The 27,685-nt window shown below is 32.3% G+C and overlaps 1 protein-coding gene across 6 annotated transcripts; it reads left to right on the top strand.

The window, feature by feature from the left end:
- The first annotated feature begins 14 nt into the window (after positions 1-14).
- LOC113394679 (ral guanine nucleotide dissociation stimulator-like 1) lies at positions 15-27,068 on the top strand. Of its 6 annotated transcripts, XM_026632087.2 has the most exons (8): positions 4,944-5,206; positions 8,210-8,470; positions 19,514-19,618; positions 21,705-21,856; positions 23,065-23,175; positions 23,415-23,550; positions 23,860-25,285; positions 25,748-27,068. In XM_026632087.2, the coding sequence occupies exons 2-8, from the start codon at positions 8,297-8,299 to the stop codon at positions 25,882-25,884; spliced, it is 2,241 nt and encodes a 746-aa protein (XP_026487872.2). In that variant the 5' UTR covers positions 4,944-5,206; positions 8,210-8,296; the 3' UTR covers positions 25,885-27,068. The 6 variants fall into 6 exon arrangements, with proteins under 6 accessions (XP_026487909.2, XP_026487919.2, XP_026487872.2 ...); XM_026632124.2 differs by lacking the exons at positions 4,944-5,206; positions 8,210-8,470 and adding an exon at positions 15-470; XM_026632134.2 differs by lacking the exons at positions 4,944-5,206; positions 8,210-8,470 and adding an exon at positions 16-470 and having other exon boundaries at positions 19,517-19,618.
- The last annotated feature ends 617 nt before the right edge of the window (positions 27,069-27,685 follow it).

Below are 27,685 nucleotides of genomic sequence, written 5' to 3'. Positions count from 1 at the left end.
GGCGACGCGGCGGGGGCCTCTGTGCCGTTACGTGGTGCACGCGCGACGGCGGCGGTGCCACGAAGCGGACGTGCTTCACTCAGTTCGTGCGCGAAAGTCATTACCTGCGTCACACGATCACATTTCCTTTACACTAGAGCAACTCGGTACCATTGGGTAAATCGTATTGGTTTACGGAACGAAGAAGATCTGTGTTTGTCGATAGGTGCGCGGCGTTAGAGTTTGTGAACGAGAAGTGTTGTGATACAAATGCAGTACAACCTTGTAGCTCGAGAAAGCGTGTGACGTCATAGGGACCGGCCGGACCGATCATATGTTGAACACGGATGCAGTGATGGAATGTGGCGTATTGTGGTGACGTGCAATGGAACAGTGGATTTAATTACCTGGTCTGTAAAGGCGCCACCAGGGCGCAAGTCTTCCACGGGAACCATGCGTAGAAAAAGATGAGCCAAGATGCTGAGAGCTTGGTAATATCATTTTTAATGCTATTATTATTATTATGTTATGCTTGTATTTTGACTGTTTTTTACTGCTTATACTGGCTTTTCTTTAATCAGCTTTATAAAATAAGAAGCTAAATGAAGACCCTGATATTCGACTGTATGTAACGAGTGTTGAGTCACTATTAACAAATTTATAAAGTCGAAGGCGTTTTCAGTTTAGCTATTTATAATGATGATATTATTGAATTTTAAGCGTTGTTCATGTACCTATTCAAGAAAAATATATTTGAAGGTCACTCCACGAACACTTGAAATTTCGAGAAAAATTTGCTCTATGACTTCAAAACCATACTCCTACGGGACCAGTCGATTCGACAGAACGACGAAAATATCTCCATTGCTTATTTTCAAAAATTTCCATTATAATAATTATATCAAATAACGTATTTTACACACTATTACTACGCTGCATTAAAATGTTACTTACGTTTTAAAAATTAAATTTTCAAATTACCTATTAATTTGAAAATTTTTTTACTTGGAACAATTTATAATAAATAGACCAGGACAGCTTTTCCGGTCAAGATAGACCCTAGATTTATATTTTTGTGTTTGTCTTTATGATTTCCCTTTTCATTAAGCTTAAATTTTATTTCCATTACTACCTGCCTAACTATGAACCTGTTTCAAAATAGAAATAAAATAGATAATTAAATAAAAAAAAAAAATAGAATGATTTATTAATATAAACACGTTTTTTTTAATATATATATTGGAATGATACTCGTTTATTTAATATTACCTAGTAAAATGTTTTAGGTATAATTACAAAATAAAAGTTCAATGCAAAAAGATATTTATTGTCTAGTACTCATTTTAGAATACGATAGAATAGTTGTTAAAACACAATATTGCGATTGAATTGCAACATTTTTAAGTTATTCTGAGAATATCAGTGTTGAAAGCGTTCGTGGGACTTGCGTGTTACTTCACGGTAGCCGATCAACAACAGCACCTTGTTAGTAGTTAAATAATATTCTCAATAAGAAATCGTATCACCATATGAAATAATAAAATTGTTTTCATGACTCGATAAAGATCCGTTACAAAAGCATTTAATCACATTCATGACAAATATGGGTATTGTCGTTACTCAAATAATTTATCAGTAAAATAATTTATTATAAAAGTAAATAATAGTAATATTTGTATCATAAATCACAATACTATTTGCACATACCGTATATGTATATATAATATTATATATTATACTACATCAAATTTCAATTACTATATATATTCATTTGGGTAGTTGTTAGTGTGCAATAGAAAACAAAAATATTTATTATTATTAGAAATATATATATTGTTAATGTTTTGTTAACCATAGACACTAGCCCCGTAAAAATATCATTTCGTACCCCTGCCCTGTGTCTGTAGTTATACCGGCTTACTCACCCTTCAAAATTCAATTCAAAACCGAACACAAAGTATTGGTGTTTGGCGGTCGAATAATGTGTATTAGAGATTAAAACCTTTGTTTTTTCTAGTATGTGTGTCTATCGGTACTTAACATAAATATTATATTATATTTAACAATTTATTAATAAATCTGTACTAAGAGTATGGTAAAGTTGTTTACCATACTTTTAGTGAAATGAAATTATTATTTTGTTTACTTTTTTGTAAGATCAATATTTTCTTCTTCTAAATTCTTAAATTTTAACGATACGTATTTTTAGTCGATATATTTTTACTATGATGTAAATATAGTAAAATAATTTCTATGTTTATAATAACCTAATTTCGCATCAAGAGCAAAGTCGAAAAAATATTGACCTCTTTTTAATTTGACGGTACTTGCGTAAACTCACAAAGCTTTACTTAAGAAACTAAAAAGTTTTACTCGTAGTGTACACACAAGCAATAGAAAGTGAAAGTTTATAAATAGAGAGGTTAATGTGGAATGTACATGTAGCGAAACCTGTATGCAAAGATAGGATGAAATACCTAAAATTATGTGGTGGTAACAGTAAGTATTAGTTAAATGTTTTATCAATTAGGTACCAACTGTTGTTACTTTATCGACATAAGTTATTTAAGTTTTGGGTATGATATATCACTTCTGAGTTGATAGCTACCCTTTTTTTGATACAGAGCTGAAAAGTTTTTACGCATTCCCCTACGCTGAATACAAGCGCTACCCACTCCGTTTCTTCAAGGAGCATCACAGAGACAATCATCAAGGAGAGAATTTGCGCCGATGGCTGTTTCACGGTCTTCGAGTATATAAATTCGATAAATATTCGAGTAGATACGATAGAAAATATTGATATAGTTATTTAAGTTTGCAAAACATGTCAGAAATTCCAAAACTTAATAACACGATATTAATTATTTCCAACACTTACCTCGTGTTACTTTCTTGTGCCAGTATACTCCGATTATTCTCTTCTGATCATGAATAGAATAAACGGAATTTTATTATTTTTAAATAACTCTGAGCGAAATGATTTCGGGCCTTAGGGCACGCGTGATAAGAACTCGACTCCTTTTACTTAACAATTATAAAATGGTATATTATACCTTATGAACGTTCTTCCGAACCTGAGATAGCTAAGATTTTCAGGTGGAGTATAGTACTAACCCTCTGTCTGGTGATACTGTAAAGATCAATAGAGCAACTACAAGATGTGTACCTGATGAAAATTATCAAAATTATGATATATGATTTCGCAGATTTTCTACATTTTGCAGCGGTTTAAACAACTGGTAAAAGATTTTTAACAACTATATAATGATAATAATATTTTACATTTATTGTACATCAAAATACAGAAAAATAATTTTACAAATATATGCAGTATCCGACAATTGTACAAATAGGCGGTGTTATTGCTGAAAATAAATTTCTACCAGGCAGCGTAAATGAAGAGGAGAAATATTGCTATGTAGCATTTTTTTTTTAGTTAGCATTTATTTATGTAAATAAATAATGATAGCATATTATATCCCATATATTACAATAATAAAAATGAGAATATACATATAATACATACGTATTATTCTTTATTATATAAAAGATAATACATACATATATATTACTAATAAATACAAATTTCGTGCTCCTCTGTTTGCAATGCGTTCCATAGAAGGACTGCTTGGACGCTGAAGTAAAGTAAGCGTATAAAATTGTATTGTATAAGAATTTCAGAAGATCTTAACTAACTGAGTTTCTGGTACTGGTAACTACATAATTGAGTTTCTTAGCGTATTTGTAAGGATCTAACGGCAACGTTTTGAAGATGCTCGAGTTTATTTAGTTGACTTTCAGTTAGGTTAAGGTAGTAAGAGAGATTGGAAACACGTTCCGTAGACGTGTCAATGACGTCTGACGAATGGCAGAAGATACTTTTCAAATCACTTCATCGATTTATCGAGTCCAAGTGAGCGTCTGGTCGAAATAAATTCCGAAATTCTGAATACTATCCATATACGGTAAATTAACACGATTAAAAGCCATTGATGGTAAATTGTACCCATTAAATTTAGAAATTAGTTTATGGCTTCCAATGATAATTACCTGTATTTTACATGGATGTAAAGATAGTCCTTAAAGTTAGATCGTCTGCATACAAGTGGTACACAGAATTTAACCTGGAAATTATAGAATTAATTAATATAAAAAAAGAAGAGGAGAAAGCACACCATATTGTAAAACACCGGCATTTACGTCACGCCACCCTGACAAACTGTCGTCAACTTGTATGCGCTGATGTCCTTGTAGATAACAACAAAAACCATTCAGCCGCCATTTTCAGTTGAGATCTTTGGGGGAGGCTTTTGTACAGCAGTGGACGTCTTCCGGCTGATATGATGATGATTATGATTCACCCGCCGTAGGAGATATTTTAAGAGAACTCCGAACACTTAGCAAAACATCAGTTTCGACATTGTTAAAGGCATTGCTAAAATCTAAAACAACCAATATAGTAAGCTGTTCATTATCTATAGATAAACGGATGTCATCAGTTATTTTAATGAGGACTACTGCTAGTACTATGACTGAGGCGAAATTTGTCTTTTTTCGACACAGTCATAGTAAAAAATCCGACTATACGTCACATTTCTATACTAAATGAACACCCGAAACGTGATTTGATATGTAAATTATTATAATATACGCAATTATTGAATTGATGCAAACAAAGCAGCGAGCGTGAGATTGTTGTAATACAATTTAACAGAATTATCTTCTTGAAACGTATCGCATGAAATGTTATTTTTTGCGATCGTGAGATAACAACTAGCAAATAACAATAGGCAAAATCATATTGAAACCAATGTCTACGTCACAATAATACGTGTCAGAGGGTCTTACCACAACATACTACGAACAAAATTAGTAATGTGACATCATTGTGATGATTCGGAAAAGCCTCGTCTCGGTCTCGCACATGCGTATAATCCTTGTCATTTTGTGCCATGTACGACAGCGGACGGAGTACGCCGAGTAACGAGAACGAGTCAGACGTGGGGCGCTGAGTGTTGAGCACGGACCTCGGTAGATTTCGTTCGCGAGATCTGGAAAAATAATAAAAGACCGCTATACTGGGTAATTTAACTTAAACTTAATGTGTAGATGTAAATAAAAGTTAATAAGAAATTGTTGTTAGTGTGTGTGAAAGTGTATTGTCATATTCTTGAAGATTATATCTTTTTCGATAAGTGCCGGTTCTAAGAAGAGAGTCGTTTACACGGTAGTAATATTTTGTAATTAAGTTTAATTTATTAAGTATAAAGCTTTTTGTCAATGCCAAGTTAATACAAGTAGGTAAATTTAAACGCATATCAGGCCTAAATTGGTTTAACCGCTAATTTATTTATTTAACCAATTTTCCATGCAGTAATAAGTACAAGTAATAAGTGTACCTACTATTTTTTTTTACCTTTGTATTTTTATAAATTTGATTTTTTACTTATTCCTAATGAATTCCTCTGTTATTTTTATACTGTGATCAATTCATCATCAGTTAGAAGTAATAAATATTTAGGGATTATAAAACAGTTCTACTTAACTGATGAAGTATTCTTAGTAAAAACTGCAATATATTTTTATACTAAAATCTTAACACAGAAATGTAATTTTGGACGGATTAAATAGTGTACAGGTAGGTGTAAAAAAAATCACACCCGACAAAAGGTTGGGGCCACCTGTGTATCCCTAATTATAGCAATTCGACTTTTTCGTAACGCAACACGATCGAACGTTGTTTAACAGATATTTTTTTGGACACATAAATATGCATCTGTCACACCAGGTGCGTCCTTATCTGCTTTAAAGTGCTCATGTTAATTTTAGGTTCGAATGTTTTAAGTACTTTGTATAAAATTGTATCAAATAAAAAGTTATTGTTTTAAAGCAGTGTGTAAAAAAAATGTCAGGCTTATGTCTTGAACATATTTGTATTATATACTAGCTGAAACTGTGGCTTTACCCGCGCGAAATTTATAAAATCCACACTTCCAACCCCCGTTTTATACCCTTAGGGATGGAGTTTCGTAAAATCCGCTATATAACCTACCTTCTAAATTTCAAGTCAATTATAGTTCTGAGATTTCGTGCTTAATCAGTGAGTGGTATTTCGCTTTAATATAATATGTATCAAATATATGCTTATTCATATTTATGCGTAAATATATTTGATGGAAATTAGATAGGTGCATAGTCAAGGGCACATGTGAGGTGGTAGTTCTACAAAGTTATATTTTTGTATCATTGATTATATCAATCTTATATCGAGTTATATTCAAATCAATATAATTTTTTTCCACATGCATGACACATGTATTATAAATATTAAAAGTATTTTCACATATACAATTAACAAACTAAAATAAAAAAAATGCAACCGTTACTAGGCTGATTATTTCACGAAATTAATATTTTTAAAACTATTTAGAGTATTTAACGGCCTATGTATATATTACACATTATTTATTTTAGTATAATTTGTGACGGAAATTGTGAAACATAACTACATCGGTATATATATACCTATATAAAAGGTAAGGTAACTCTTACTGCTAGCCGCTCCCTTCCTCAATTACCCAATATCCTATTTAGTTGCTGACCCAGTTGACAATATTTGGATATGCATACATATGTACATATATGTAAGCTATATTTACTAGTAAGCAGTTAGTAATTAATGCATTATGTTATGTGCTCTACATGGATCTGCTTCGATTTTGGAAAAATTACAGAGGCATTCCTTAAAATCTTCATAGTCTTATAATTCTCTGAATTAAAAATAAAGAGAGAAGATTTTATGGGTTTTCTATTTTTATGCTTTCAGTGTACATAGCGTTAGCGCTTAGTTTGGGGACAAATGGGAGTATTATTTCTCCTGGAAAAATGAGTCAGAATCTTTTTAATAGAATTGCGTTGAATTTTAGATATTTCAAATGTATGCACGAGATAAGATCTATATATATTGATTTGGATTTGTTATGTGATAAGATATTAGATATTATTTTTCATAAAGTCTTTTATTCGTATACCATAATATTGAAATCTGCTCTCTTCTGCACAATAAGAGAAAATTAAATCAATGAGCCAAATCTGTACCTATATAATTATGGAAATAAAAGCTACAAGCAAAGTTACTTTACATTATGCAGAAGTAACTTAAAATCGTATTACTGAACTATTTTTACACTAAAGCAAGATTTGCAACACTCAAAGTTCTTGTACTTGTCTGTAACAATTTTGCACGCAAGTTTGTGATATTCAGCGCCATGTTGGCGAATGACGTCTGTTATGTCAGACAATTTTTGCCTTTCAATTGTTAATTGTTACTAATTTTAGTCTATTAAAAAACTGATCGTTCTTTATACAATAAAAAAGCTAAACTAAAATTCTATAATTGATACAATAATAAAATCAATGTACTGTAATGGTTTTTAAATTAGGGTTAAACTTGGCATCTTATTCATATCTATATGAAATGTATATGTTTCGAAGTGTTTATTATTGTTGCTAGTGGCCTTCCATACCTTGACTTCATAATCGAATGGGAGAGGTACTGGGGCTTAAGGCAGAAGGCTACTCAAGGGTTCGAATATACAAGTTTAAAGGTATATTTTTCAAATTAGATCATCGATCGAATGTTTTGCTTGTTTTATTTATATTTTAAATTTATTTTGAATGAGTATACTATAAAAGTCTATAAGATAAATGCGGGATTGAGATGTTCGAGAGCTGAAGGCGTTATCAATAGTGATGACATATATATAATATGGTTTTATAAATAGAAACGTGGTATTTCCAACGTTATCTTGAGTGCTCGACCTAGACCTTGCTTCGTAACTGAATTCCAATCTCCTTGTATCTATCGTTTTGTTATTTCTTACTCCTAAAATGTTTATAATTTATTTAAGTAATTACAAGGAATTTCAAAATTATGTAAATCAATAAAATCCCAGGTGTGTATTTATAAGTTGAATACATTCTGCACACTGCATAATTTTATGAGTGACGTAACTAATTAATGCTGAATTATTTTTTGGTGTTAAGTACTTTAATTAACAGAATACCTAATTATCTTATATTTTTTGCGATGGTTTATTGTATATGGTAATTATTTATATGTATTATATGAAATATAATTATCTTATTTATTTTACTACATTATATATTTATATTATTAAAATAAAATCTTGGCATTGATAAAAATCAAAATCAAATTAGAAATAAATAGTGAACTGACTAACAGATAAAAGTATAAGTTATGTGTGATACTGTTCGGGGGACAAATAGTGCGTGCGTGGTAGCAGCAAGTTGAGAGATGCTGGTGCGGGGGTGCGCCGGGAGTGAATTTCGGCACTCGCTTGCGGAGCGCACTAAAGCCCTGGCGGCCAAGTGCCATGCGTTGCGTTCGCCGGCGCACCAACGCGATCAACGCAGCGCAGAGCGCCGTCGCACCAAAAATCGCAAATCGCAAACACGGTGGTACGTAAAGGTTAGTTGCGGTCCTCGTCTAACGCTTTTTGGAAGAATTAATTTATATCTAGGTATAGACAATGCGCTTATTTTATTAGATTTATATTGTAGTTTTACTTTGTATTTTGTTGCTGAAAACTCAACAGAGAACATTTTTATGTGTTTAGTAAAAAATTGTATTGTCTTTAATTTTGTTCGTCGAAATAGTAGATCTCTAAACTGATAATTTTGTAATTATTATATTATATTATATAGCCTTGCATGCCTAAAACCGATAGACATAATGATGACAATGTACGAATTTTATGTTTTTTTTTTCTTCTTAAAATATTAATAAATCTTATTCATAGCATGTCATAAAATAATTGTATAGTGTAATGTAAAATATAACGGAAATTACTGTTCACTTTGACAGCGCATAAATCGATGACGAATCATTACACATACCAGCATTTGTATTACAAACAAATAAACGATTGATGATATTATTCATTCGAATATATGACTATGAGCATACGACAGGCTTTGTATTTAACGACAGTTGCTTCTGTTTTATCGAAAACTCAAGCCGTGATAACTTGTTCCGGAAAAGAACTGTTATAAAAACGGATAATTGTGAATTGTGATAGGTTATTTATTTGTGTTCAAGAATTCTAGTGAAAAGTTACCTGATGTGACTTTAAAGATAGAATAATTGCAAGATTATCGCGCTAAGCCACCGCGCTGCCCCTACCTAAGCATACATAATAAGAAGGGGTAAAGATAAACAAAACTTAGATTTGCATACTCCACTGCTTGTAACTCAATGATATATCATGCACTGCTAACATTTCTTGATTGATATATCTTTATTTATAATATAAGAATAAGACTTGATACTCATAGCCATTTTAATTTTACTTCTAAAGTTTCGTTTTCGATAGCAGTTTCGTTGATTTTTAATACGCCATTCTTTCGGAGATCCATAATGAATATCACAGTTCTCGACCTATGATATTGCATCATCATGTCAATTCGCTGTCAAATGTTGTTTATTCGACTTTTGTCCTCTTGTGGTTGAAATAGACTATAGGCATGTAAATTATGGAAAAATAAATTTGACTCGGATAAAGTTGCGGCAGACATCGATACCTTTATAACACCATTGATCTTTTAACATTATCTATTATTTAAACTGTAGTCCCTAAAACAAAATATTTTCACTTTGCTAAAACCTGAGTGAGAGTGGTTGATTTATTTCGTACTTTCGGTATTAAATCTTAAAATACATAGAAACAATTTTATATATCAATATAATATCATATATTATATCATAATTTGCATAAGTATCTAGAAATTCCTCTAGAAAATATATTTCGATAAGTAAAGGCTTCTTTAGTAATGCAGGTCAAGGCTTAAATTATGTATGTGGCTGTTTGTCTGTACGCTTAGGAATGCATAGTTGAATCCAGGACAGTTCCGCTTATGTTATAAGACTTGTTAATAGAAGATTCTTTTTCGTCTATTTTGGGCGTATGGAATTGACAAAACTAGTCGAAACGTTAAATTTTTAATTACGGAGGACGGCAAATGTGTCTATATGTTAAAATGCAGGATTTGTTAAATTAGTAAAAATGGGGGAAATACTCATTTCTTCCATAGAATAAGTATTCCAAATTTCATACTACAATCATGCTCTGATGAGTTTCTGCGTAATTCAATTCAGCGAATTGCCGAGGGGCGGCTAAGTGGGATAGGTCGGAACTCAGCGGCCCTCTACCGACCGTGTTTGAGGGCCGTAGTACATAGCGTGTATAAAACTGCAGTAATGTAGTATTCTGCTAGTGGTTGATATTTAATAAAAAGGTTTTTTGCTATTTTGCTTTTATTTTTTTACCTCCTAATCGCTTTGCGGTTATGAACGTCATATTTAATGTACGCCGTAGTTTATAATAGGTTAGGTCTTAAGTCACGTCAACTACTATAACATAAAACAGATCTTTTATCATTAAATAGAATTATATTAGTTGTGATCCGTGTTACTAGCAAGTTAAAATATATAGTTCATTCGACAAATGTTTCATTGAAATATTCAAATAAAAAAATATGAACTAAAAATGTAGTATTATTTGTTTTGTAGATAACTTCGTATTTTTTGTGTTTGTTTGAAGTATTTTAAATGATTCCTTTTAATTCTATTTTATCAAAGGATTTACAGACAATGAAGTAGGTATATAACCAATTTTGTTGTTCTTAAAGTGTGTCATGATTCACGGCGTCGCGTCATCCATGAAACAAGGTAGTTTCTGGTTAATTACACTACGTACGGATATAAGTAAATAATACCATTATTTGAGAATAAGAAACTTTTCGATATGTATTTCAGATTATTGTAATTTATTATATATACACATACAAACATAGATATTGTTTATATATTCTTGATGATTATGAAACATTTTTATTCCCATTACTACAAATTTCTGGTTAGATTATAGCCTGTTTATTTAAATTATTAAAAGTTATATAAACAAGTACCTAGATTTTTCCTTAATTACAGTTCTTATGGAACACCATTATATCTGGTTTTAATTAGTATAACAGATAAGTTGAGGAAATCATCATAGCATGAATTAAAATGCATAAATAAACGTAAAGATATAAATTTTTAACAAGGAATTTTACTGTAACCCTATAACCGGGACGATGCTCTCAGTACTATCGATTGCTTAGGTGTCGGGGGCAATGACCTGCGCGTCCAGTCTCAGCTCAGCTGATTTCATTGTTTCTGTCTCGAGTTTTTACTACCACTTCTACAAATTTCTGTTTGCTTAAAATATACTAACTGAGATGGTAATTACATTGAGGTTTAATTGAACATGTCAATTATACTGTAATATCAAAATAAGTCAAGATATGATGTTTTACTATGATACCTATTCAAAAAAATAAGCTTTAGATAAAAAATTGTTATTAAAATATTTTGTAAAACTGTTTGTTTTGTATGTGTAAAATATATGATACGAATGAATTTTGCTAGTGAATTTTACTACTTTGTAACGCTATGGCACAACTGGAGTAGTTTTAATAATTTCTCGAATTGGAAACTATTTTATTTCCAATTTTATATCCATTGAAGTATACTGGTATCAGTATAGGTTGATAGACTATGACATTGATTCAATTAAATAACCATTTGTGTGACAGAAATAAAAAATCTAATATAATTTATAATAGATTTTTTACTCAAAGTCGGGTCATGTCAGTCGTCGCTCTACAGGGTTTGTCGGCGTCTTCAACCGAGCGCGTCGGTCACGCTTACCGCTTTATAGTGTACTACAGCAGGCTATCATATGCTATCTCTGGATCGTATGATAACGAGTTAATATTGTTTTCGAACACTAATACCTGTACTGTAATCATTTGTAACACATCTTAATACACAATTACGCACAACTAATTCTTGATAAGTTATGTGACTTAGGAAATATGATCAAATGTCTCTACGCACCCTTACAAATAATAGCTAATTCCAATTTTTGGCATATCTTTTTTATTGTAATGATGAGAGCTTAGGGGATTTAAATTTCTAAGTACTTATGGTTTTCTGTGAGCAGTCATGCGTTATGCAATCTGTGGCGAATCGATTCATTTTGCTTTCATTGCGGAAATTGTTATTGGGTGCATATTGACGGAAACCGGACACAATAAAATTACGAGTGCGTTTACATTTCACGTTCCAAAGTCTATTGCGAAATTTCGTAAAATAACTGGTAATTTAAAATAGTGCCCATGAATCTGGCGGCGATACGCGCTGCTGCATGGCAAGTTGATACATTGGTCGAGGTAGCTGTCAGTGCTTGGTTTCTTGTTGATTGACCTTTTGAAACTACAGATTGATTTTTATGTATTTGTAAGTATCATTTTTTTATTGAGATCATTCAAGGAGCGATGATGTTTAAATGTTTTTCCAGGACTTAAATGAAACTATATCAAGGTCTACACTGAATAATTTTCAGCGTATGTCGTTGCATCCACCTTGTTACGTCTCATCGTTCAAGCGTAATTGGTAGATTTGCGTTATTAAACTATTCCCGGATAATGTAATTACGGCCATTGATGATGAAAGAAAACTTGTGATTTCAAAGACCATTGCCATTAGTTATAGTCGTCTTGCTGACACCATTGGAATATTGATTATGGCCCTCTGTTCAATTGTAAGAGTCAAAAGTAGAGTGACTAATATTATGTAACTTTCATGTCTTTGAATTAATTAATCGGGGAATATTCACTTTGACCTTATACCTTTCATTTATCCTTCAAGATAATCCATACAACATTTTTTATAATAAATTGCAAAACGAATCTTCAAAATTATAGGTTGTGTGCAGTGAGAAATAATGATTTTTATTGTGAATCGATTTTGGAATCGAGCCAAAATCAAAATTGCATTTGTTATGATGCTTGCACAATGCTATGTTGTGTAATATGTATAAGTTTTAGTAAAATATAAACTTTTGATTTAGTCGAATATCCTCAAATCATAAAATGGTTTTAACGTTACACACGTGAGCCTTGTTAGCTAAGCTTGTGGAGGTACGGGGTGTTGTGGGCGGAAGCAGTCTTTCGTAGAATCTGCTTTTAATAGAACCATTTGCAGTCTGATCGATATGTGTCCTTATTACTATTAAAAGTTCAACGAATATTTAACATTTAATGGATGTTTTAACATATAAAGTAGCAGTTTTAAACATGTGTTTGGGAAAGATAAACAAGAGGTAATACTTGCTTAATATGAAAGGCTAGAAATTATATATTTTTTATATCAAAGAACTTTTGATTCGTCAAGGTGGCCACTGATTAGAATGTAGATTCTACTCTAAGAAGAATCGCAAGCACCCTGATTTTTCTTTTCCGCCAATTAAATTACTTAGGTTTGTTAATTACAATTACAAAGTTGCTTAATAAGTTAGCTTAAATATATTAAATATATTACAGATTGTGCTAATTTTTATTTTCAAATAAGGACATCGATACACGGTCTTGCTAAAGTTACTCTTGTAGATCAAGGTAGTTCTGAAGTAAGTACTGGTGACGGCTATTCCACTTACTTATCTATATTTAATGACTATCAATGTCTGCCGCTATGGGTAAAATATTTCCGCATCATCCATTGTAGTCATACGTACCGGTACAGTTGGAGTTGATAATTGAAGCCAGTTCATTTCAAATGAAGTTGACCTTGTGTTAATTTATTAGGAGGTAAATTGATACAGCGTTTATATTGCATGCCAAATTATTAATTACAATGCCGATTATTTTAACTGATTTATATTTCACGACTTAGCTTCCGTTATTATGTTTTATTATATATCTATATATATGTCTATATATATGTTTTATATATAATATCATTGATAGTATAATTCGTCAAATAAAAGTCGTTGTCGTGAACTACGTAAAATCTAGTTCTATTTTTAGGCTATCTAATCTAGTTCTATTTTACCTTAATCCTAATTTAAATCAATAACTTTCGTTAATGTGTTGCTAGTTCCATTAATCAATAAATTAGCCAATTTGGTTCACACACATACTTCCGCGAATAACTCGAAAACTGTAAAACTAGTTTTAAAGTATTTTAGAAAGCTTATATGTAGATTAGAATATTTCATATATTTTAGATTAACAGCTTGCAAATTCTTGAAATTATTATCTTTATCTATATGTATATAAAGAGGCAAAGATAAACAGTTTAGTGCCTTTCTGTTCCTTGTTTATCAAAAGTTTGTTATTATTATTTTCTAGTTGTTGTTTAGCATAAGTTTAACAAATTAAAGTTGATAAGAGTAGAAAAATAAATGGAAACATGTAAATTATTTATATAATTATGTTTTCCTCAATAATTATTATGGCAAAATTTTGCCAAGTTATTTTTACCATTTTTATGAATAACAATGTGATTCTGGAACGAATTTACGTATTAAATACGTAAATTACGAAGTACATAAATTAAAAATCAATCATTGAGTATCATGTGTTAAGTTAAGATTATGCCTCATTATATTCATTCATCACGTTCGTGACATTATTTTATTGTGTAGTAGCAATTCTATCAATTTTCTAGTGATATTTTTTTAAACTTAAAGCAAATTAAACTTTTAGTCTAGTAGCTAGGCTCCTAGAAACAAGATTCTGAAATGTCATTTTACAAGACAATTTTTATGACATACCCACTTACTATTTGCCACTTAGAATGTCTCATTTCCCTAGACCTCTATTCATAATTTTGTTCATATTGTGCACGTTTTATGTACCTTGTTAGCGGGCTTGTTATTTGCGTCATTAAATATAAATGTTTGTATTACGTCGTCCGGACTCGGGACGCAGGCGTCACAGCGTTTGCTGTCACCGTGACATTTGCCTCAATATCAAATAACTTTTATCAGCGTTTATACATTCTTTTAGATAAAATTATCTGTTTCTTGGACTGCCTAAGACTGATAAAAAATAACATATATCAAAATCTCCGTATATATATGGAGATTTTGATATTTATGTAGTAAGGGAAAAAATACATTCTTAAGATTTAAACTTTATGTGGTACTAGTTAGTTGTTTCTGTGACCATCTGAGTCTAATTTTTGTGTAAAAATCCTTACTTATATACTTATTCAAGTTAAATGTTAAATTTCATTACGATCAGTTCAGTAGTTTCATCATTATTTGGTTAAGAAGTATTTTTTATAATAATCCAATAAAACTTTAACGATGTCTGTATAATAGTTTTTGGGAAAAATTATAGTAGAGAGCATAATCATAAAATGTTATATAGTGAGCTGCGGTAAGATCGTACTAATCGAATTTCCGACGGATTCGAGCACCTTTCTAACGATTTTGTTCTACTAGCAGTACAAGATAATAAAATTGCATTTATTGATTAGAGAACAACGTACAATCACAAGTGATTGAATCTGTCGGAAATTCAATCGGCACGATCTTATATAGTCCATCTTCGATTTCGCCCCAACTCACCCAATATATTTTTTCCCCGAACGTAACGCAAAAACTGCTAATTCGATTTTTGTGGAAGCCTCATAATACGATAGGTTATAATTAGAGGTCAGCTGTAAAGTATGTTCTTATATTTATTGTTTTGATTATATTTTGAGATATTATAGCTTACTAGTTGTCACCCGCATCTTCGCTCGCGTTTTAGGGGTTGGTTGTCATGTGTTAAGCAAAAAAAGTAGCCTATGTCCTTCCTTGGAGTTCAAGTTTGCTTCATAACAAATTTCATCAAATTCCGTTCATAGGATTGGTAATGAAAGAGCGACAGACAGACAGAGTTACTTTCACATTTATAATATTAAGTATAGATATTAGTATAGGTTATTTCGAAAATCGTCTTAAGAGCAAATTTTCGGGTTCTATTATAATTAAATTATAATAACAAATTTAAAAGATACGTCACAGTGAATATATCTTTAAAAAGGCAATTATATTAGTTATCTGTTACATGTGTGAAAATAATAAATGCAAAAATTATATATATAAAAAATGCCGAAAATTGTTACCAACGTTGATCTGTAGTTGTAGATATAGTAAAAATAATTGAATTAAAGGATAAAAAAGACGTTTGAAGCGATAACATAAATCATAATACAAGAGATATTTGGCTTGACATTGACTGTATTTGTAATCCGAGGCAAAATATATGTATATCAAATGAATGTTACATTCAAATTAGGAATAACGTAAAAAATATTATTAAAGCGTAACCATAGCATAACAAGCAAACAATACTAAACTTAATCTGATGATAGTCAAAGTTATTCATAAACGTTATGTGTTTTTAGATTTATTAGAGTTTAAATTTGTTCCATTAAAGAAATCAAGTTAGTTTTATTTATGTTCATGTTTTATGATTTATGTTATAAAATAATACTTAATGCAAATTTTAATTTGATTAATTCCTAACAGAGATCCGCTACACGACATAGAAGTAGAATAGAGTGATGTTCAGTAATTGCTTCTCGATCTCGATTGAGTGAACAGTAATAATTGTTGCTCAAAACTATACATTTAGTTCTAACCCACACTGCTTACTATACTACTATGGTACTATTATGTACTAAAATTTATCTATTTTTCATGACAATCGATTGTGTTTTGTTTTTATTAATTGAAATTTTAGGTTATAATTATTCACTTTAAACAGGATTCATCCCCGCACCCTCTCCTCAGTAATTGTTCTACTGCCCATAATATACTACTGTTGAGTTTTAGTGAGAACGGTAAGCGAGTCAGTGACGTCCAAACACGAGGTCCCACCGTGGATTTTATTGTATTTTTTCATCGCGTATCGCTTCAACCCAGGGCCCCGTGTATTTAAGAGGGCCCCAGCTAAGTCAATTCAAAGTCAAAAATAGACTATAATGCGAAAGAATCCATAACTTTATTAAATTAAACAGATCGTATGGTTTTCAGCCCTGCGAGTCCCGCAATTAATCAAACCCATTCAATTAATTCAAGTCTACGTTCAGATATGTCTTAGGTGGGCCCCTAAATAGTGTTAGCTTAGGGCCCCATAAACTTACGGCCCGGCCCTGCAATTATTGTTTATATACGGTTGACTCGAAAGTATATTATATCTTAGAACAATTAATTATAAAACTTCAATCAGTTATAATTAAGATATTTATTAATCATGCGCTTATTTTAGTTTTTCTTCCATTTATATAAATGTATCCGTTTTGATACCAAAGGAAATTAACTGGCGCGCGAAGAGACGCTCTACAGTTACGGTTTGCGGCCTCATTTCGTACTCGACCTGTTTCTGTTTGTTTCGACAAATGTACCGGGTCAGAAATTCAGGGTACCGGTTAAATTATGCTCTTCATATTCTTTACTGTACGTAACTCATGTACTATACGTCCAGTTGAATGCTTACAAAGTTGTATTATACTCTCAACATATTATGAATGATTCATATTATTCGGAAATACCCGCTGTTATTATATATATATATATATGTTAATTACTTCCAATCTTTTTAACGTACCCTACGTTAAATACATTTAAAATGTAATTTCTCCATTAAGCGGATACGATAGTAGCTCACAGTCGTTCATGCGACTTTCACACGGCTTTTGGCTTTCTGAAGCTATTGAGGCTTGGTAAAGTAGATACGATTAAAAAAAAAAAACTAAACGGTTAATATTAAATGCTTTTAATTTTTTTTCGTTGTGACGGTAATTATCAGTCCTTATAAATATCGGTGATACGATAATAAGTTACAATTACAACAACATCGATTATAACTGTATATCAATGGAGAATGTTCATTTGTTACTATTGTATCGATCGTTATGCAAGTGGTTGCGGTGGCCGGACGTTATATATGCTATAAAATATTAATGATATAATTATGTACGGAGTTGCAACACAATCGGGATCTAGAATAATTAAGTCGGACCGGGAATTACCATTTTACTCGTATGTTTGAAATGTAGAACAAAACGGCGTTCATTTCATAATATTTTTTGATGTATATCTTTTTGTATTCAATTTTATTCAGTATTATGTTCATACAATTTAGTATGTACTATACTAAAATGTAGTAAGCCACTCTTACATACAATACAATTTGTATAAATGACAAGTTATAAAATTTTATTCGTTAATTTACATATACTGCTATTAAAAATTTTAAATGATTTAGATTTAATGATGATTCAATACAGTGCACACTAACGTATTTTTCTTGTGTTATGACATGATATTTGCAGGTACCAGCGTCATTCATTTGCTCTATCGAAGTTTTTCACGCGATCTCTCTGCGAGAGAGCAGTCATTTGCGTCTGTGCCGTTGAGCGACCATAGTCTTACGTTCCGCGGTATCTTGTAAACAATTTATTTTAAAATACAAAAATAAATGTATGTTCTGCTGTAACAATAATAACCGCACAAAAATTACAATGTAACTGCGTAATGTTGACTGTTAGCATTTGCGTTCATTAATTTCTTCAAATAGTGAAAAAAATGTTGAATCGAAGTTACTTTATTTTAAATAACTTATAAAATTGAGTGCTTTATTTTCATATTTGTTTGTACCTAATTTAACATGTTTGTGTCGTAGAATCAGTTAAAGGAAATAATCCGTGCCGGGTGGCTCCGGCAAGTGTGCCGCGCGGCAGCGATTTCACCCGCGTCACGCACGTTCGTGTTCGCGTAGTCGCCTCTTTCGCGAGTGTTTGATCCAATTAGAAACATTTGCATGAGCATCTACATTGTACCGTGTTGTGTGATAGTGAAAGTGAGCGCGATGCCCGCGCTCAGCTGAGCGGGGTGACGTCTTGTGTGACGTCGCGACATGGGCCATGTGGAGAATATGCGGCGTCAGTAAGGCCGAGCCCGTGTTGTTCTCTAGTGGCATTGATGACGATTATGTAAGAGTTACATCAGTTAAAATAATTGATACTAACACATCACTAATAGGCGAGTGTTTCATTTGTTAACATCTTAGATAAGCTAAGCAAGAATGTTGTTTAACATGTTGTTTATGACGAAGATATATATAAATCAGTGATGCACAACACCTGACTAAGGATTATCGTAGATAGTTTATATTTTGAATGACTCATGACTGTTATTTATAACTGAAATGAGATTATTATTTTTGTAATAATAATATAACCACTTATAATTAATATACATATTCTTAAACTTATAAAATTATTTACATTGACGACTTTAATAAATTTCTATATGAAAAGATAAGAATACTTCGTTTACAAATCATGATCGTCTGGTATATTAGCAAGAATGCTAGCAGCATTTCACCGCTGAATTCCAATGTCGATTATCTAAGCGAAAACCTAGCCTCCTGTCATCAGTTGAGGCAATAAGATAAAATTAAATTTTAAGGTCTTAGGAACGTTTTTTCATTATTATTTCCAGATCCAAGGGTTTCTACTGCAAACGACAATAAGATACAATTTACGAGAATATATATTCCCTGTATTTTTAGTTCAATTAAATGATATCCATCTTTTATGTATTGATAAACTGATGGTATGTTTCAGCAGCCGACATGGCGATTGTGGGGCGAAGAACGGGTGGATGGTGCAATATACACGGTGTATCTCAAGAAGGTGCGATATCATCGACCGACACGCTCGGCTTCTAGTGTAAGTAGTGTATTGTTTAAATATTAAGTACTGAATATTGAATTAAAACTAAATATTTATTTGTTCCATATTATGTGGGGAACACTGTTAATAAGCAGGCTAACGAGACACCATATATAAATAAATAAATAAATAAATATTGGACAACATCACATACATTACTCTGATCCCAATGTAAGTAGCTAAAGCACTTGTGTTATGGACATCAGAAGTAACGACGGTACCACAAACACCCAGACCCAAGACAACATAGAAAACTAATGAAGTTTTTCTACATCGACTCGGCCGGGAATCGAACCCGGGACCTCGGAGTGGCGTACCCATGAAAACCGGTGTACACACTACTCGACCACGGAGGTCGTCTATATATAAATAAATATATAATACATATATAAATAAATATATATACGTATGTATGTATGTATGTATTTATGATAGGTATCGTTATTTATCAACTAAAAACAAATTTGTAGTTAAAGTTAGAACACGAACTGTCATGAAATTTTATGATAACAGTTAGTTAATTCGTTGCACGTAATTTGGAATCATAGATATTATCTATAGTGTTCATTCAAATGACTCAATGTAAGAGACAATTTTAATGTGCATTAAATACCCAAGGTTATTAACATATTTATCTGAATAAGGAGTAATAACGATTCGGAGAAAATAGTTCCGCAAATTACCTATGGTGTTTTAAATAGTTGTAATAGATAAAAACAGAGTAAGTATACCCGAAAAGATAGACACATGATGTGCTGGACTTTTCTGTAGGCCTTTTTAAAACCTACAATTTTCTAGTATATTTTTTTATGGATCTCCTAAGGCTCAGCCAGCGTTAGCCATGAAAGCGTATAAGTGGTTTTTTTTATCTAAACTGCCGTCATAGTTCAGTCATTTTGTACAAAATATATAAACATTTGTTTATCAATCTTTCTTTAATAAAAACCGCATTAAAATCTGGAGTAGGTGAGAGTCGGCGGAGACATTTTCAGAAGTAGAAAGTAACTTTATTTTATAGTATTAATAGAATTGTAATTGAAAAATGGTAAAACACAATAATTGACTTAAAAATATGCACGAGTAATACCTAAAACGGTTGGAAATTTCTGATGAATCAGTGGAATTCGATAACATTGTTTTTTAAGAATATGAATTGCAATTAAATCAATACAGCTATAAAATGTATGACCAGTATGTAATTTGCTTATCACCAAAACTTGTTTTAAACAATAGGTTTATTGTCAATATTTTTACTATATACCTACTTTATTTACACATGGAGAAGAAATTGAGTGGATTATTCTTTATTTACATATATAATTTCGTGTATCCCGAAAACAGGTAGGTACTTTTCAAATGGTGGCAAATGTTTCTGAATAAATAAGTTGGCGTAATTATTTTATATTTAAAAAACAACAGTTTAACTTCATATTTATAACATAAACAGAAGGTACAATTTAATATTTTACAAATAATGTTTTGAAGAATTAATTATGCTGGTTCTACTTAGCAGTATTTCTTGCTGATAGCGATATTTTGGTCAATCCATTAACGAGTCAACATTTCTGTCAGCAGTGGAAGTTGTGATACGGGAAATACATTTTTATAAGTTATACTAAAAATACTCCAAATTTGAATGATGACGTTTTAATTTATTTATAAAAAAATGGTTAAACAAAACATATTTATATTTAGACTCGCTGTTTTATAATATTTCGTTTTTCTTTTCCATTCTGAGTTATTTCTTTATTGCAAAAATGTAATATTGTGGTGTTGCTGTAATTTTCTTTTTTTCTTTTTTAATCGAGCGTAAAGCCTTGAAGTTGAATACGAGGATTGTTATTTAGGTATATTTAGATGTTGAAAATGAAAGCATGCCATGCATTTTAATAAAATTCAACGAAACGTTTATCGTTGTTAGTTTTGTCTTTAAAATTTTTAAACGTAATAACTGTTATGTAGTGTAGTCTCAGAGCTGTTTAATAACATGTTTTATATTCTAAAATAATTATAATTGTCAGTAAAATTAAAAACAGATATTTATTTAATAATTTATTACAAAAAAATAATTCTTTATTTTCAGGAATCCGATGACGAAATCTCTCACTTGGAGTGGGAGACGGTGCGCGTGCGCTTCGTGAAGGCGGGTACCGTCGAACGTCTTGTCGAGGCTCTGGCCACCGACGATGGCGAGCTGGAGTCAACATACGTCAACGTCTTCCTTGCCACTTACCGGTAAATAAAACACAAAAAAAATGTTTCCGTCCTAATAACCTTATAAGCAAAAAGCATCCGGATTTTATTAGTATTAATATTTAAGTAATGATCAAGTTGTGACAGTGAAACTAATTTTTGATCTTTCAATCAATTTATTATCTCGGAGCTGGAGACTCCGCTCGGGGTGATTTTATATAAATAAGGCACGTACGTATTATGTATACCCACAGATATATCACTCTGTGAATATTATAAATTGGTAAAGTATTTTGCATATTTAATTCCTACAAGAAAATAACACGTGTAAGAACCATTTAGACGCTATATTTCATTGGGTATTTTTTTGATAAAATATTACTATTAATATTGATATATTCATTATTTTATAACGATTATATTTTCCTATACTTATACAATTTTTATTTATATGACCTGCATAAAAATCATCGGATATGTTAAATTAAGAAAGGCTAACGAATTCTATACTAACTGGCCATAATTTTATTTAATCCTGATTTTGTATCAACGCTAACAACACAACAATTTAAAAAATTACCAATACGTTTGTTCTGGCTACATTTTTCATTAAATAAAAAGTAAATAAAAATATGTCATACAAAATATGTTTGTTTTTAAATTAAATATAAAAGAATATATTTTTATCCTATGCTTTCTAACTAATCATTCACCACACAGGGAAAATAGAAGCGAAAAGAAATTTAAAGAATTGTAATTACAAAGTACATATTGTGTCCCCATTGTTCGCTTAGATTGTTATTGCTTCCCTCTGTTTGTAGTACAACATTGTCACGAGCTTTAAATAATCTCAGAACAATGAGTGGACGAAAGACGTCGAAATATTTGTCATTTTTCTTTGACGCTCAGAATAGAATTAATGTGAAAAGTGTGCTTTATAAAGGCATACGCTTTGAGATAAGGTCATCATAATGTATTAAAAAATAATTTATTCTCTATAGTATATAATTCATTAATACTTTTTGTAAAGAAATCTAGGGTTACGTGATTACTGAAACATGTGATAGCTTTTTCCACGGTTCCTTCTACATAAACTGTAAAACTGAATTTCTAAAATATTCTAAGTTTATATTTTAATGGAGTGGTTGCACAAAATTTGCTAGATGATTAAAATAGTCTGTAAAAACCGATATTTTGTGCGGAAATATTATAATAATTTTAAATGTATATTTTTTTGTATTATAATGCAGTTCATTTGCGGAATGCAGTCGAGTGCTGGACCTCTTGCTGCGACGGTATGAAGCACTGGCCATGGAAGACGTTCACCCAGCAGCGATCGATACTTCGCAACAACATAGAAAGTAAGTGTATACATAGTTAAATAAATGCACTCTCTTTGAAATGCTTATGCTACACTCTATTATTATCTAAGATCAAACATTAAATAATTAAATAAATAAGAATGCTGTCAGTGAAACCATAGTTTCATACAAGTTGTTTTAATTATTCTTAAAGGATTAAGGCTGTTTTTGTTAAATTACTGACGAGCAGTATAATAGTTGTCTTTGTGATCATATAAATATCACTCGGTCTGTTGTAGGACTCTGGTGGCATGTCTCCACGTCTGGCTGGATACCTACCCGGAGGACTTTCGTCAACTCCCACACCATCCCGCACTGCAGCAGCTTCTCGCCTTCACACAGCTTCACCTACCTGGCTCTGAGCTACACTCGAAGGTTGCTTGTTCTTCTTTAAAATAAGAATCTCAGATATTTATTGATATATTTAAAAAAATGCAACATCAAAGAACCTCTTTTTGCAATTCAATATATATATCGGATTTCATTCGGGGTTCGTATGTTGAATTGTAAATGATATTATTGAAAGTGAGTTGCTTTTTTGTTCGGGTTGGTAGATTATATATATATATATATTTTTTATGAATAGCTTTTCTGTACAGACAGATGCTACGTGTTGTAAGAGAAATGAAAAAAAAATACGTAGTACGGACATAGAGAGTGTCTAAAAGGCGCATCCGTTCGCAGGTGTTACAGAAGCTAGCGGTATTCAGTGCGGAGCGCAACGGCGGCGCGGCGGGCGGCGTGTGCCTGGCGCCCGGCATGCGCGTGGCGGCGCACCACACGTGCGCCTACCGCCTGCCGCACGTGCCGCACCGCCACTTCGCCGAGCAGCTCACGCGCATGGACATGGAGCTGTTCAAGAAGCTCGTCCCGCACCAGTGCCTGGGCGCCGTGTGGTCGCGCCGCGACAAGGACCGCTCGCACGACGCCGCCACCGTGCTGGCGACCGTCAACCAGTTCAACGCGGTCTCCTTCCGCGTCATCTCGACGGTGCTCGTCGAGCCCAACCTGCGGCCCGTCGACCGCTCCGACATCCTCGCGGCGTGGCTGGATATAGCGAGGGAGTTGAGGGTGCTTAAGAATTTCTCGTCCTTGAAAGCCATAATTTCGGGTCTGCAGAGCAATCCCGTGTACAGGCTGAGAAAGACGTGGGCGCTGCTGTCTAAAGAGAAAGCCGAATTGTTCGAGGAACTGGCGAGGATATTCAGCGAGGACAATAACAGATGGGCTCAGCGTGAGCTTTTAATGCGCGAGGGGACCGCGAAGTTCGCCGACACGGTGGGAGAAAATGATAAACAATTGCAAAAATTGCTCCACGAACGTGGATCGCCAGGTGTCAGTAACGGCACGATCCCATATTTGGGTACGTTTTTAACTGACCTTACGATGATCGACACCGCTATTCCCGATACTGTCGCCGATGGTTTAATAAATTTCGATAAAAGAAGAAAAGAATTCGAAGTGCTTGCGCAGATTAAACTATTACAAGGTGCTGCCAATGCTTATCATTTGCCCACTGACCCAATGTTTGATAGATGGTTCGACTCGGTGATCGTGCTCGATGATAGAGAGGCGTATCAACTATCGTGTCAAATCGAGCCACCAACGAATCCACCGAAAGAAAGGCGTCCGAAAAAATTAAACGATAACAATAACCACGGGCACAGGAAGAATGATTCTATAGCTAGTACCAGTTCCAGCAATAGTTCGCAGTTCTATTGCGAGACAGACGGTGTAGGAAATGCTTGGAAGAGAGATAGCCTAGAACGCCGAATATCACCGACAAGATTGTCCCACGGTTCGTCTTCGTCGTCTATTCCTTCATTAGATGTTTCTTTATCAAGTGCAAATAGTGGACAGAAACCTGCAAATGGCAAAATAGCATCAACAAGTCCTGCTCATCCGAATGCTAGGAGTGGTCCTGATTTCTATATAATTCGGGTAACATATGAGTCGGATTGTGTGGAGACCGAGGGTGTCGTGCTATACAAATCAATAATGCTGAGCAACAATGAACGCACACCGCAGGTGATTAGAAATGCAATGCTCAAACTCAACCTCGATGGCGATCCTGATGGATACACTTTGGCTCAAGTTTTGCCTGATAAAGGTATGTTTCAGATATTTTTTTTCACCCCAACTTCTGAATGCCTATAAATTTGTATATTATTTACTTTTATTAAAACAAGTTGTGTATCATTTTTCACAATTTACTCAAATACGTAAACGTAAACGTACTCAAATATATTCGCGTAAAAGTGAAAAAAAAAAAAAATTTTTTTAACTATTTATAATATAAAGAATTATAAGTGCATTATCAGCACATCTATAAATATATGGTTGCGGACAGTATTATTTCAAAACCGAGATCTACACTTTTCCCAGAAAAAACATTAGTTATACCTATAATTATTTATAAGTATAACTAATGTACGTCAGAGATCACAACAAAAACTCCGGGGATTCTGTTCCATTTGTACATTGACCATATTTTATTTTACACAATGTGTTTCCTAAGATTGTATGTTTTATATATAGATATGTTTAAAAAGGTCAAATATTTACTTTCCAGAAATGGTTTTGCCGGCTAACGCGAACGTATATTATGCTGTTAATACGGCATACAACCTAAACTTCATCTTACGACTTCGCAAGAGCCAACAAGAAGAGGCGATCGTTAATGGAAAAACAAAAAATAAACGAACTTGATTATACCTCAATATCCCTTCATTATTTTGCTGCCCGTTTACATAGTAATAAACGATGGCAGCTTGATAACGGTATAACGAAGATACACCAAATAAAAGTGAAATAATGTGGAGGACTATCATTTCTTTACTTATGAACTCAAAAAACTACTTGTACAAATATCATTCTCATCCTTTCATGAATTAGTGTTAAGTACCCGTGCCTCATGTTAATATAAAATTGTTGATTATGTACAGACCATTCGTGTCTGTACACGTGCGCTCGTAGTATACTTAATACGAGAAGTATTTGATAATTATAGTTATTGTAACCGAATGTACCTAACTGTAAATACCATGCTCTCAATGCCACCTCTAAGTTAAGTGTTGTATTATTAACTAATTGTAATGTGATTTATCTATATTTGTATATATTGATTATATATCACGAATATGAATCTCGTAAAGTAAGAATATTCTAGTAAAAATAATAAGCCAAAGGCGATATCATAATATGTAATAGCAAGGTGCTGTTTCCCTTTAATATGTAAAATACAGCTTTAAAATTTAACACGTTTAAACCGAATTTCGGATAATACTTAACAGTTTTTTACTCATAATATTGATATTGAAAAGGATTCGTCGAAAAAGCAAAACGATAGTAAAGTAAGTGATTTTGTAATCAAATTGAAATAAAAGACTAATACCGGCTAAATAATTTGTATACATGTTGCGTATTAAACGTAGTCTACTTAAACCGCATTTGAATTATACAATGTGCCTATATTAATTATTGTTTATATTTTATATATATATTTCATATTTCGGGACAATTGATACTGGTACTATAATACTCTAGTAGAATAAAAAAGTGTTCATGTTACCTACAGTTAGTCTGAATTAAGTAATAGACCAACCATTAGTGCAAAAGTGGCTTAACCTGCCATGTCAATAAAAACTATGGAAGTAACTGGGTACTGAAGTGAAATGCAAAATTTGCGTTTGATATTTACTGGTGATATGAAGACATGTCGAATTTTAGTGTTGTAGAGGTATGTCTCTTTTGTACTAATTGCACTAATGTTTCAAAAAGTGCTTTTGTAAATAATTATACTTTCAGTGTAATATTGTAGATGACACCAGTGTCCCGTATAACGTTATATGGTTATATATTTTGTGTAATAAAATAATAATAATAATTTATAATACATGTTTTATTTTGGCAATTAAACTAATGCCGTTACTCACTTTTTTTCATTCGACAGTGCATATACAGGGGTGTTCCAAAGTAGTGAGAAGAGTTCGATTTTAATCATTATCATCACGTGGTGACACAAAAGTAAATAATTTTCATCCAAATTTTAACCGTACAACGGTTAATTAAGAAACAAACATAATTACACATTCAGTGATAGCGATTAGCGATATTTAGCATCGTAAACAAGTCTTTCAACAAGTCACATTATTATGAAATATACAGCAATAAATTTACCCATTATTTATTTACACAAAACGTACCCTTTCATTATATAATGTTACAATGTTTAAAATAATCAAATTGCATAATATTATGTAAGAGAATCCGTTGAGCCTTGGTAAGTATATAACATTACATTATACATCACAACAATTTATTCAAAAATAATTAAATGAATGTTTTATACCATACCATTTATTATTAAATTTACTGTGATTAGTGTATATAAGAGCCCTTTAATATATGTATATACTATTAAATAAATATAGTTGACAATGCGTAAAGTACAAAAAACGTCCTTTTTGAATAAGAAATAGCATATTAGCTTTTATTCTTAATTTGTTAT

The sequence above is a fragment of the Vanessa tameamea genome, chromosome 4, assembly GCF_037043105.1.
Source record: "Vanessa tameamea isolate UH-Manoa-2023 chromosome 4, ilVanTame1 primary haplotype, whole genome shotgun sequence".
Classification (NCBI taxonomy): domain Eukaryota; kingdom Metazoa; phylum Arthropoda; class Insecta; order Lepidoptera; family Nymphalidae; genus Vanessa; species Vanessa tameamea.
This window is presented reverse-complemented; position numbering and strand designations above follow the sequence as displayed.